We start from the raw sequence: 13015 nt of genomic DNA on the forward strand, positions 1-13015 counted from the left end.
CCATCCCCTTTGCCAGAGAGACAGCAAGAGGCTCCAGCTGCCAAAATAACTGCTTTGGTGGCTACTAACACCAAACATTTCTGCCCTGCAGTTATGGAGAAAGGCACCACAGAGGCTGCACAGCATCTTCCACAGTGACCTCCCCCATCAATGAAGGGCCATGGCTTGGAGAAACAAAGGGCTTTTCCCTTCTGCTATGGACCCCAGCCCCCTCCCCAAGAATTGCTATGGTGCAACAGCCATGCAAGGACATGGTGGAACAGGGGTGGTGTTCTGACATCAACTACCCCCAAGGCTGTACTGACATGCCAAGGTAGAAATAATAACAGTAAGGCTTCCTAATGAAACTGCTTAAACACCTTCCCACTAGTTTCTCCAATGAAAAGGTGGCACATTGGATTGTGTCAATTACTCACACTTCAGCTTGCACATGGTATAAACTGTGCCCCTGCTGTCCTACAGCCACTTCGTTTGATCCCTGGGGAACGATGGCTCTATTGGGAGGTTCCACCAAAGATGGAAGCAGGATTTTGCTGAGATAGGGTAGGAAAACCAGGAGCAAGGCCTCTTCCTCTCTGCTCCAGCTGACTCCCCAAAAGTGCCAGCTCCCTGTGATTCCCAGCGCAGCCAGCAGCACTTTCTGGTGGCAGCAGTGTGTGAGTGCTGCTGGCAAGTCCTTCCTGACAGCCGCCCTCCCAGGTGCTTCCTGACATCTGCCTGGAGCTGCCATGTCATCTCTCTGCCTCCCAGCTGTCCCCTCTCTTGTTGACTACAGAGCTGTGCTCACAGGAGCTTTTGTAACTTGACTCTGCATCTGGCTGCCAACACCTCTGGAGTGGGGACCTGGCTGTCCATCCTCTGCTGCTGGAAGGGACTAACTGGGAACAACAGGACAGCCCTTAAAGCTGAGTCACTGCATAAACCTGTGGCTACACTTTGGGCATTAGGCAGAGAAAGCAGCAGATTGTGTTTTGGCCTCAGTCACAGCAAATTTTCAGCCATGCACAGATTAAGAGTGATATGACTCACAGCAAGGACTAGTATTTTTTAAAGCAGTAGCATTTAAGTTAAAAAAGCATGTGGCATTTAATAGGGCTTTTCTTTTCTAATGTTAATTTTAAAGGGTAATTTGTTTAAACCTACAGGCTTTTGGAGAATTTCGGAGATCCTGAAAAGCTGAAGCAATTAGCAACTCTTTGAAATGTGATGTGCAATTTTTGGAGCTGTGCAGATTTAAATCACAGGATCTGGATGTGCTTGGCAGCCTGACCTGGATACACCCCAGACCTGAGCTCACTGGCAGGATAAATAGAAGCTCTTAGGAGCTATTTGGCATTAGAGACACAGTAAGTGCGTGTCTGGAGGCTTAGCTCACACCACCCCTGATGAGGGCTGCAAGTTCAAGTGCCAGACTTTGTACTGAATCAAGGCAAATGCTCGGCAGTGCTGAACTTCTTGGGGGGTGATATCTGCCTTGGAGTGTCAGCTTTCCCAGCTGCTGCTGCAAGAGCTGTCATTTCTCATCCATCAGTGCCCACACTGGCAATCTTTGCTCAGGGAGAAACACCAATGTGTAATACTCTGAGTGCTGTCCATGTGCAAGTCTTACAAGCAATAGTGCACTGCACCAGCAAAACAGAGAAGGTATTTCGCAGTGTAAATGCATCTGTCTGGGACAGCCACTGTCTCAGCTCCTCTGACACAGATCACATCCCCCATGGACATCCTCACAAAGTGCCCAAGAGAAGGCTGCCTACACATTTAGAAACAAAAATTATTTTTCTCTTTTGCATAGAAGGGTTTACCTTTATTTCAGAGTAACTGGTAAACTTGTATCTGAAATAAACCTGCACCAACAATAACAACCCAAGAGCAACAACTCGGCATCAACAAAGGCAGAACAGTAGGAAGGTGGTTACTGAATATCCCTAATTCCATCCAGCCTCCAAAGGGCAGCAGACTCCAATCCCTACCAGAGCTACTTTGAAATTTGTATTCATGGGCAGCTTGTACTGACACATAATCTGTCAGCAAGTTTTCATGGTGGTTTCTGAAGTGAATGGGAAACGAACAGACATCACATTTGTAACAGGACTGCTGCAGTGTTCTTGCCACTCCCATTTCCCTCAGAAGACACTGCTCAAAAGGCAGCTAAGCAATGCCAGGAACCATGATAGATTAAAATAAAGCCTTTCCCATAGCCTTTTGTTTCTTATCAAGTTTCTTGGTAATGGTGTGGCCATGCAGCACTTGCAGACACCAGCAGCACTCTGAGTGCAGCAGCACAACGACCATGGAAGGATGAACTGCCTGGCCACACATGATACCCCCAAACACATCACTGCCCCAGGGCTCCTGTCCCTCCATGGCCCCCTCTTCTACTCCTTGCCTATTATCACATTGAAGGCTTCATTCTGACTCACTTCCTCTGCAACTCTCAAATTGCTGCTCTATCTGCCCCTTGGTATTGTCAAGGGAAAGACAGATTGCTGTTATCTGAGCCTAATTGTCTGATTTAAAAGGTAAGTTAATGATGGTACAGGTCCCCACTTTAATTACTGGTTACATCCATCTTGGAGTGGTTAATTCTTGGCAGCTTTTCAAGAAAGTCACTCTGCTGAGTATATACAGGTGTAGGGCCTGGCAAAAGAGCTGCCTTGATGCTTCACTGGCAGGACCATCACTTAAGTCTATACACACACTTCTAACACTCCTATCCTCTGCCTTTTCTTTGTTTTCTCTTATTAACAGACTAAGGCAGCTTAGTATTTCTGTCATTGATTTATGTGCAGGCATATACACCCAAGTCTGTGCACATTCCACACCCAGAAAAGCCTGAGAAAATGGGAGTTGCACAGGATGCTTTCCTGGAACAGGTGTCTTACATTATGCCTAACTAAATAAATACAGGACATGTAATGAAATAAATGGCCCCAGAAGATAACACTAAGTCAGCTTTTCACATAAACAGCACCTTTTCTTATTAAGGAAGAATTGCTTCATCAAAGTGAGCCCAGGCAGCCAGTGAGTATTTCCACCCAGCAGCAGTGCAGTCCCTGAGAATCAGATCAGGGTTTAGCAGCATCTCAGTCTGTGTGGAGCTACAGGAACCAGCCCAGCCTGACAGCAAGGTCCATCCCGTCACCCCTGGGCATTCTCCCAGCCTCCAAGATGAGCGTGACCCTACCTGTGCCATCTTCCAGATGTCCAAAGTTACAGATCTGGCTGATGTTGCGCACCCAGATCTGCATCTCCTCCTCAGTCTTGGCTACCAGGTAGAAGGTGCGGTAGGTGGTCCTCACGATGAAGACAAAGTTGTTCTGGAACTCCTTCCTGATGAAGTTGGGCCCCGAGTGCTTGAGCACCTGGCACTCGTTGAGGTCGATGGTGCGGATGGGCTTCCTGGAGTGGCTGTTCCTGTAGTACTCCAGCACGTCGGGGTTCCCGCTCATGCGGCCCCTGCGCAGCACGAACCAGCGCTTCCGCCAGGCCTGGGGGGGCAAAACAGCTTCAGAGCCAAACTCCACTGCAGCAGCCACCCCACACAGCACCTGCAGGGCTTCACAGGGCCCTTCAGTTCATGGAACCTTGGGATCAACCCAGCGCTGCTAGGCCCGTCAGTAAACCATGCTCCTGAACACCCCACCTGCATGCGTGTTCCAGAGTTCCAGGGATGGTGACTCCACCTGTTCCAATGCTTAACCACCTTTTCAGTGAAGAATTTTTTCCTAATGTCCAAACTAAACCTCCCTGAAACAACCTGAGGCTGTTTTGTCTTGTCCTGCTGCTCATTACCTGGGAGAAGAGCCTGTCCCCACCTGACCACAACCATCATTCAGGTAGTTATAGAGCAGTAAGGTCCTCTCTTCTCCAGGCTGAACAACCTGAGTTCCTTTAGCTGCTCCTCACAGGACTTCTGCTCCATTCTTATTTTCTTTCATGTTTTATACTTGTTCTGATAAGCTTGCCAAATTACAATTTTTATTTGATGCACTTGCTATCAGCTTGCATTGGAGATTGGACAACAGGCTGAGGGCTGTCCCTGGGAGGTCAAGAACAACATTTTCCCTTCCCCTCACCCCACCAGTATGATGCAGTCAAAGTGATCCAATACATCATCTCATTCACAGAAAGGAGAACATTTTTTTTTTTTGTAAAACAAAAATACCAAGAACTGCACATTCCTGGAAACAAGTGCCTTTTGCCCAGCAAAGCCCAGAGCTCCAGATACCCTGTGCAGCTTCCCTCCTATGGTTTTCAGTGCTGTTACAAAGCTGTTTATGAGCTGCCAATTACTTCTGAAAGCCCAGAACAAGCCCCTGAGTGAGTTGTAGTGCTAAAAACAGAAAGCTTCAGCATCTTACAAAAGGACAATTATTTACACATGCACTGTCAAGCTGAAGCAAACCTGGCAAGCACTGATGTTTTCTGACACTTGTGACTGAATGTATGGGCCCCATACAGGCTTAAATGAAGTCCTGCAGCATCACTCTATAAAGCTACATGCCTGTTTCTAGGCACAAATTAATATACTTTCCCCTTTTTTTATCCAGCAGCTGCTTTTGTTCATCAACAGTGTAAGCACCTCTGTGTTGATTACAGCTGTCACCAACACCTACTCTGGGCCAGAAGAAATCAATCCTGATCTCTGTCCCACAGGGAAAAGCCAAAATAAGACATCAGGACATTTGCCCTTGCCAAACTCCATAAAAACTGTTGGATATGTCATGCCCAAACTAGCCAGACCAGAGAGCAGCCAAAGCTCAGGCTGCAGCTGCCCCAGCTTTGATGGAAGCCTGGGGAATGTGCAGGGGCTCATACACTGCCCAGGGACCTCCAACAACTGCACAGACCCTGGCTGCTCCACCTGCCTTCACTGCAGTTAAAGTTCATTGAAAGGAACATTTGGACAACCCCTGCCACAACCTCCCTACCCGAAACTTACCCGAGAACTCTGTGAAAGGACTTGGTCACAATGATGTAAATCTGTGTGGTAGCTTGGGTTTCAGTTAAAAATCACACTCATTTTGCAAAGAGTGGATCTGTCAGTTTAAAGACAGGCAACCATTCAATTTTAAGACAAAATCCCTGAGTTCAGGCTGCTTTCAGTAAGATGTAAGAGTCTTCACTTGCACAGTTTAAGATAATCTAGGCACTACAGTTTTTGCTGATGCCAGGTTCCCATAGGCTTGGTGATAGTAAAAAACAGCAACAAAGGAATATTAACAATTGCTATGTCAGGAAAAAACATTTCTTTTTGTACTCCAAATCATTTATTTGGGTTTTTTGCAGTGCAGCCAGCTTTTCACAGCTGCCAATATTCACCCAAAAATTTATCTTAGTAATTCTGTTCAGCCTGGCAGTACCTCAATCTCTTTTGAAAGCAAATGATTCTTCAAATACAGAGAACAGAAAATGAAATATCATGGGAAAAGCTCTTGCAAGCTTGTGTATGGGAAAAGCATACAGACTGGGGCATCACATCAGGAATAAAGAGGAAAAAGATGAGTGCAAAGTGTATTGCACAAAGAAAATGAAGTCTTGCCCCCATTGACCCATTAAAGTTTGAAAGTTATTTGTTCTCTGCTGGAAGTAGTTTGAGGCAACAGGTAACTGACACATCTTAGACAAACATAATGTTGTGGAAAACAGGGAAAAGGAGAAAAATGAAACAGAAAGAAAAGAAAAATGTTAAATGGAGAAGGAACTTTCTAGACTAGCCAGATACCACACTGGAACATGGGCCAACAGGTACCTCATGTATGGTACCAAAAATGGTATCTGTCACCTGCAATCCAAGTCCTGCACAGGCTCAATGCACTCCCCACAGATGGCTCAGGACAGAAAGGTCACATCTCCTAACACACCCTCACCCCTAAACAACCACAGAGAAAAGTTCCAGAAGATGTGAGACAAACAAGTACTGCTTCCCAGAGAAGCAGACTGCTAAGGCAGTAAGGTGAAAACCCCCACCAGCTTTACCACAAAACCACCTCCTATACTTTTTTTTCCCCTCCCAAAGCTGCCAGCCTTGCAGCTTAAATACACCTGGCTCCTGCTGATGGAAATGGGACAGAAATCCCTTGCATCTGAGCAAGCTGAGGATGGAAGGGATGGGGGAGCAGCTGCTGCCTGGCACCCAGCTGGGGAAAGGTCAGGGCTACCTACTGCTGGCTGCTACAACACCCCGAGGCAAGACAGCCCAGTGCCTGATTTCACTTCCAAGCACTTTGGTTTTCATGATTCTAAAGGAGTGTGTAAGCTGCCTTTAGCACAACCTAGGCAGCTGGTGAGACAACAGAGAAAACTGCTGCTGTGCTTTGGGGAAAAGCCCATGGTGCCTCCATGAGGAGGCACAGCTGGCTGGGGTCTGTGTGAGGGGACATGGCTTGGCTCTGTCCCCAAGGAGCTGCCTGCTAACCTGGGGACACAGCCTGAGGAGCCCTGTCATGGGGCTGGCCCTGCAAGGCTGGCCATGGAGAGGTGCCCTGTCAGAGAGCTCATGATGGGAAAGGAGAGCAGGGCTGGGTCTCTGGGAGAGAACAGCAGCTATCACAGCTGAGCAGCCGTGAGAGCAGGGCTGAGGGGAAACAATGGCAGATGGCTGCCCAGATCTGCAGGGTGGGCCCCGCTCCTCTCCCACAGGGCGGCCTCAGCACCTTCCCCAGGCCTGCGGCGGGGCCCAGGCAGCCAGGCCACCCTGGGCAGCTGAAAAACAAACAGATTGTTCTTTTGGGGTTACACAGACACATACAGGAAAGGAGGGGCACAGTGAGACAGAGGAACTGCCCTTTGGTGGTACCACAAGCTCAGGCAAGCCAACAGCCCTTGGGTGGCACCACGGAGTGTCCCAAACATTGATGCGCTCCTGGCCTCATGGAGATACAGGGACCTGTTGTCATCTTATCACGGGGGCTCCATGCTGGTTTCTCCTTGCAAAAATTCCATACCTTCTTGGTGTTTTCTCATGGGCACCTCCTCAGTGCACTGACTCATTCCTCTTCACAAAGCAGCCAACTAACTCCAGTTCCCTTCTCAAGCAGCCACCCACTCTTTTATAGCACTCTTCTTCTCACTGGTTACAGCTGTGGCCTGTTAAAGTCAGGCCTGTTCCTAATCTTTGATAACTGACCCAGGTGCAACTCCTTAGGGGTAAGATTACTTTCTACACTATCTTTATTTTCTCGCATTCTATCCCACTACAGGGAGTAAAGCAAATATTTGCTGTGCTGCCAACCACTGCAGAGCCTGGAGCACAGGGCAGGGAGAGGCACAGAGGGATGGCAGTCTGAGCCAGCAGCGCACCTGAATCAACATTTGCACACTTTTAAGCACTCAAGCCCTCTTGAAATGAGGTGCCATGGCAGAGTGGCAGTGGTGTGGGACAATGGAGAGTCTGCTGGAACCACCTGGTGAGCTCAGCTGCTGCCATGTGCCAGGAATGTTCTATGTCTGACACCAAAGAGGGAGCAAAAGCAGCAGACACTGCCTCACCCAACACTGGGAAATGGGGAGTGCTGCCAGCCCACAGCCTTGGCTGGACACAGGCACCCAGCACCAGGGAGGGCGCAGAAGGGTGGGAGGAGATGAGAACACCTCTTCCCTGGGTGCTTGCTCTTAACATCATTGTACCATCAAACTGTGTCTGCACACCCCTCAGCTCTCTGGGCTCCTTTTTCTGTCCTCCACTTTCTAAGGAAAAAGTGGCATCAGCTGCTGACATGACACAGTTACCTGCGTGGGTGGGGTTGAAGGACCATCTTTTACACATCCTCTCACATTTGACCTACCCAGTCCCATCACTGCCTCCTCAGATTAATTTCCATTCTGAAACTTTCCTCAGTATGTGCCTTTACTCATAAAATGTTGACTCCAAAACCCTTTTGCTTATCCTACAATGCTGAGTGACAGTGCACAGGACAGGAGCAGGTTTGCCACTGCCAATACAAAGGACTTGCCCTGTTCTGTGGCATAGGCAAAGCTGGGGTTTTGGTTCTGGCACACTTTCAGCAGGAGGCTCTTATCCCTGAGTCAAATATCCTCTCCTCATTTTCCTGCATTTGCCTGCAATCTGCTGTACACCTCCTTTCCCCAGGGTAAGGGATGCAGCACACTGGGGTCACTGGGAGCCCAGCAGTGACAAGCCCTGGCCAGACCAGTCAGCAGCAGCAGTTTCATCTCTCAGGGCCTCAGCAGCTCACACACCCTGGTGCAGAGGCTGCTTGGCCCCTCACAGTTCCTGTCCCTGTCTCCAGTCCCCAGCCCCAGGGCAGAGCAGGGTGGGTTTTACACAGCTGTACATCCTCAGTAGTTTCCTTTTTACCATTTTCCAGTCACAAGGCTGCCTCCTCCTTTCCCTGTGTCTGCTGAGGGTGTTGGTACCAGGCTAAGAGAGACCCTGGGAGTCCCTGCAGTGGCTTGAGGCCAGTGGGGACACCCAAGGAGGCAGCAGGGCCAGGGTGGCTGGGCTGTGGTGAGGAGGGATTTATTTCAGCTGGTCAGAGCCAATAATATCTGCCAATGTTTAGTCTAGAGCTGCACACACTGCCAAATTTACAAGAATGTGGATCAATTTAAGGTGAAAGACTGCACTCCCATGGCTGAGATGAAGCACATACTTCAATAGGGGAAGGACTGATTCCTGGCACTCAGCTTAGGCTCCTCAGTCACACTATGGAAAGGTTCTATGCATCCAGGCTATTCCATCCAAACTATTACATTTCTTTTGGGGCCTCCTGAAATTATTATTTTCTTTATGAAGGAGTGATAGGATGATTAGAAGTTTACATGTCCTCAAAAGCCTTGTGGGCACTAGAGAGAAGGCTGTATCAGGCAAACACAATTACCATCAGACAAGAGCCAACATCAATCTAGAACAATTTTCATCTGCCCTTCGTAAGTGAAACAGCTCAATGCCAAAAGAAAGAAAGAATTTGCAGCAGCATTGGTTGGCTGCCAGCACATTCCTTTGTGTAACGCAAGCTATCAGTGTTTTCATCTTGCTCCTGAATTTTTGACTTTGGGAATTCCAGAGTCACATCTAAAAGAAAGAGGAACAGCTCTGTTTCCATTTCAGTAGGGTTTCCAAGAAAGAGACTGCTCCTTCCACAATCTGACGTCTGCTTCTGCTGCTTGAGTGGTGTGAGGTTTAGAAGGCTGCTCTTACATGTGAGCATTTGCTCTACCTCAGCACTGTCTGCCAAAAGCCATGAGCAAACCTGTTCTGAGCTGGAAAACAGCTGGCTAGTGAACAGGGCAGAATGAAAGCTGAAAAGGTTTATCCAAGGACCTTCATCGCTTACCTTCTGCCTGAGGACCATGTTCTCATTTGTTTGTAAAACATATCCAGTATTTGAGATCTAAATAATTTATCAGAAGACATACAAGCTCAGTGAGGTAAATTGGCCTGAAATCTAATTTGCCCTGTGAGTTTTGATTTTTTTCTGGTTTTAACAACAAAACACAGAACAACCAACAAACCAAACGTGAAATTCTTGACCAGCTATATTAATGCTTACAACTCCCCCATGAGGATAATCTTCATTTTACAGAATGCAGCGAAGGGGATGGCAGGGTGAAGCAGAAAGAAAGGTGGCTGTGGGCTGGTTCCTTGCCTGCCTGGTGGCCTTGCAGGCAGGACAGGCTGCAAGGACGTGGCACAGGACGTGCTGATCCCCATGCCTGCTGCAGGGCCTCTGGTACTCAAAGAAGAATTTGAGACTCTCTGATAGGAGCGACTGCAAAAGGTTTGAGTATTGGGAACTGCTCTCATCCTGCAAAATCCCTTGGAGAGGGGAAAGCAGCAAATCCCACCAGAGAAGGGTTTGGCATGGCTTCTCTCCCACAGCTGGGTGAGGGCTGGGACCTTCAGTGCACAGTGCTCCTCCTGTGGGCCCACAGACTAAGCCACCACCCTTGGGGCAAGAAAACCAGCAGGGCTGCAGAATGATAGTCCCATTGGAGTGCCAGCACTCGAGACAAGTTTTCACAGCTTGTCTTTTTTAAAGAACAGTTTTTAAACATATTCCTGTGGAAAAAAGAAGTTAAGCGGAACTTTATAGCATTTCCTATAAAAAGCCCAAAAGAGGAAGTTAAAATTCATATGTAGTCAGGTTTGTAAGGAGCTGATTCTAAGCCCACTGAGACCATGTATGTTAACAGAGGTTCCCTGCCTGCAGAGCAGGGTCCCTGCAAGAGCAATCTGTGCACTGGCAAGGAGTTGGGACCAGCTCCCAGCAAACATCCTTATGTTCAAAGAAGACATTTTGGGAGCTCTTTGTGCCACTCTTTGCAGAACAAAGGGCTTGTTCCATGCAGCACATGCTCCTCAGAATGTGGGACCCTTGCAGAAAGGCTCACACCTTTGCAGCCTGCAGTGCTCGGCTGTAACACTTGATTTATTCACTCTCAGAAAGCAGATGAAAAAGACCCCCACACTTAAACCACCCAGCCTGTCCCCCAACTGGAGTTATGGCTTTGCTATTTCAGCTGTGGTTGTTGGTCTGCAGCACCTATCAGCTCTGCATAATTAATCTCTCGCTGATGAGGCTGCCTGCTTGTCCCTTCCAGTGTGTCCCTGTGGAGCACTCTGGGAGCAGATGAGCTCACTGCCCATCACTTACTGGTTTAATGCTTCTCTTGGATTTTGTCTCTTGTATTTTCCACTCAGCTCTCACAAATGTCTTCAGTAGTGAGAGGCTGAAACTCATGGTTTATGACTGGGAAAGAAAAATCAATAAATACTCAATTTCAGAGAGGGATACTCCTCCCTTAGGCCCTTCCTCTGCCTCCATGGGCATGCAATTCTATTTAATCTGGAGAATAAAATAAGATTTTTTTTTTGCAGTAATTTTTCTCCCTTGGCTTGGGTGCCTGGAAGTTGAGGGGCATTCTCGATTGCGCTGGAAAGGCATTGGCTCTCCCTCTCCCTGCCTGTTCATGCCCACTGCACCTCTGCTTTCTCAAGGCTGGGGCTCAGCTCTGGTGGGAAAAAGCTCTGAGCTAACCAGTGTTTCCATATAAAACAACTTTCCACAGAGACTGGCATAAATGATCTGGCTCACCCTGTGCAAAGGGCTGTCCCACAGCAAGCTCAGGACAGGCTGCAGCCTCACAATGGATTTCCATCTGCCACGTTCTGACTGTGTAGTTTCAGAATGACTCTAAATGAACCCTGTTTCAAGAAAGTCACCGTGAGCCCTCAGAGGAGATGTATGGGTACATAGTACCTTCTTCCTTTCGAGGTGATACAGCTATGTTAATTGACTAAAAACACCAGTCAGAAAATTTCCTGCACTTTAAGTGCAACGAGAGCTTTGTAATAAAACACCTCAGAGGACATCCTGTAGAAGCAGAGACGTGTCCTTTGTTTCTGTTTCTTTACATGAAGGAATCTGTGGTTTGTGAAGAAAAGATGACACACATTTTAAAAAAAGTAGAACAAAATCCCGCAGTCATATGTTGCCTGCTAACCTAGACACATTGCCATTGCCTGCTCTACATCCTAACCCATAATATTTATGGTGCTTTACATAAACAAACATCTGCATCTGAGTGAGTTGCTGCTATTTAATAAACATGAAGATTCTTTGTTACTCTAATGGGTTTGTTTGGGCATGGAGGGTCAAAGTCATAGGGACCCAAAAACTTGGGAATTTTATGTTCTTAAAATACTTGCAGAAGATAAGAAAATTTCTAAAGGTAAAATCAATAAAGAAACCACTTCATTTTGGGGAGGGAGAAAGGAGCCAGACATTTGGACAAAGAAATATAATCTTTTTCACTAATGTGCCCCATCATTAAGTAAGGGCAATAAAGAACTGCGCTCCTGACAGTCAGGTTGATGAGAGGTTTTCCCTGAGGACACTGGCAGGGTGGCACAGCATCCCTCTGCTCCTATGCAGGTAGGAATTGCTCAGAGGACTCTGTGAGCTGCAGAGGAGCAGCAGTGCTGTGCCCTCCTTGCTTTCCCCATGGCTCCTGGTGGGTGGTGTCAAGGGGCTCTCCCACAGAGAGAAAATGTGGGTGTTGTGGTTGTGCTGCCCACACGGGTCCCTGGCGTTCACAGGGCAGGGTGCTGATGGAGTATCTTATCCCACAAGATCTTACTGTGGGGAAGAGCTCACTGACTGATCCCGGCTACAACAAACACTGCCACAGCGGAAAACCACACAGCTCCACCTCACCCTGATATGCGTCAAATGGCCTCACATGGTCCTGTCCTGAATCTGTGGGGCAGGCAGGACCTCACTGTCACCCCAGAGTGACAGAGCTCCCTGCCCACCACTGTCCCAGGCTATGGAGATGGCTCTAGGCTGATAAAGCCTTGCCTGTGAAACACACAGCAGCACAACACGTGAGGAGTGGTGGCAGGATGGCAATCCATTTCCAATGTATTTCTTCAGCAGTGACATCCTGCAACAGGCACGGAGCCAATGAGTACCCTACCCACTGCCAGCCCAGGGCATCACACCTCTATTCTTCCTCCTATTTTGACAGCAGGGGTGCTGAAAGCTTGGAGCTCTCCTTGTGAACAGTTGCCTCTTTGAGCTCATGTACATAAGGATCAATCAATATGAAATTAGTGCTGCCTGCCACCCCAGGGTCTGTGCCCCAAGGGCTGCACCTCCCAGGGACAGGCTTGTGGCCAAGGGGGCTTTGTCAGGAGCACCGAGGGACCAGGGCCAGCCAACAAACCTGACAGCATCTGTGGGGCACCAGGAAGAGACAGTTGGTATTAATAAAAAATGAAGTAACTCCCCAGCTGCACTTGGCTGTGGCTCACTGGGACTAACAAGATGGTAAAAACAATCTCACTCGCTTTCAGGAAACAACTGGAATTTTTGTGACTCAGCATCACTATAAAGCTTTGCCCAAAGTGATCTGCACAACTGATGTAAAATCAGGCTAAGGAAAAGAAAAGCAGCTGTGGTGTGATATCTGCACAGGTCTGGAACAGACTTGGCCCCAGGATGGCCACCTTCCATCTGGGCTGCCAGCACTTCTAGTGGACTGC

General features: G+C 48.1%; 1 protein-coding gene across 2 annotated transcripts in view; it reads right to left on the reverse strand.

The window, feature by feature from the left end:
- The window catches only part of GAB3 (GRB2 associated binding protein 3), a 65851-nt gene that overhangs the window by 18805 nt on the left and 34031 nt on the right, over positions 1-13015 (reverse strand). For both annotated transcript variants that reach the window (XM_014265353.3, XM_014265352.3), the window contains exon 2: positions 3188-3491. In XM_014265353.3, coding sequence (XP_014120828.2) covers positions 3188-3491 — 304 coding nt within the window. The remainder of the gene's footprint in view (positions 1-3187; positions 3492-13015) is intronic.

This window comes from Zonotrichia albicollis, chromosome 14 (genome assembly GCF_047830755.1).
Source record: "Zonotrichia albicollis isolate bZonAlb1 chromosome 14, bZonAlb1.hap1, whole genome shotgun sequence".
Lineage (NCBI taxonomy): Eukaryota > Metazoa > Chordata > Aves > Passeriformes > Passerellidae > Zonotrichia > Zonotrichia albicollis.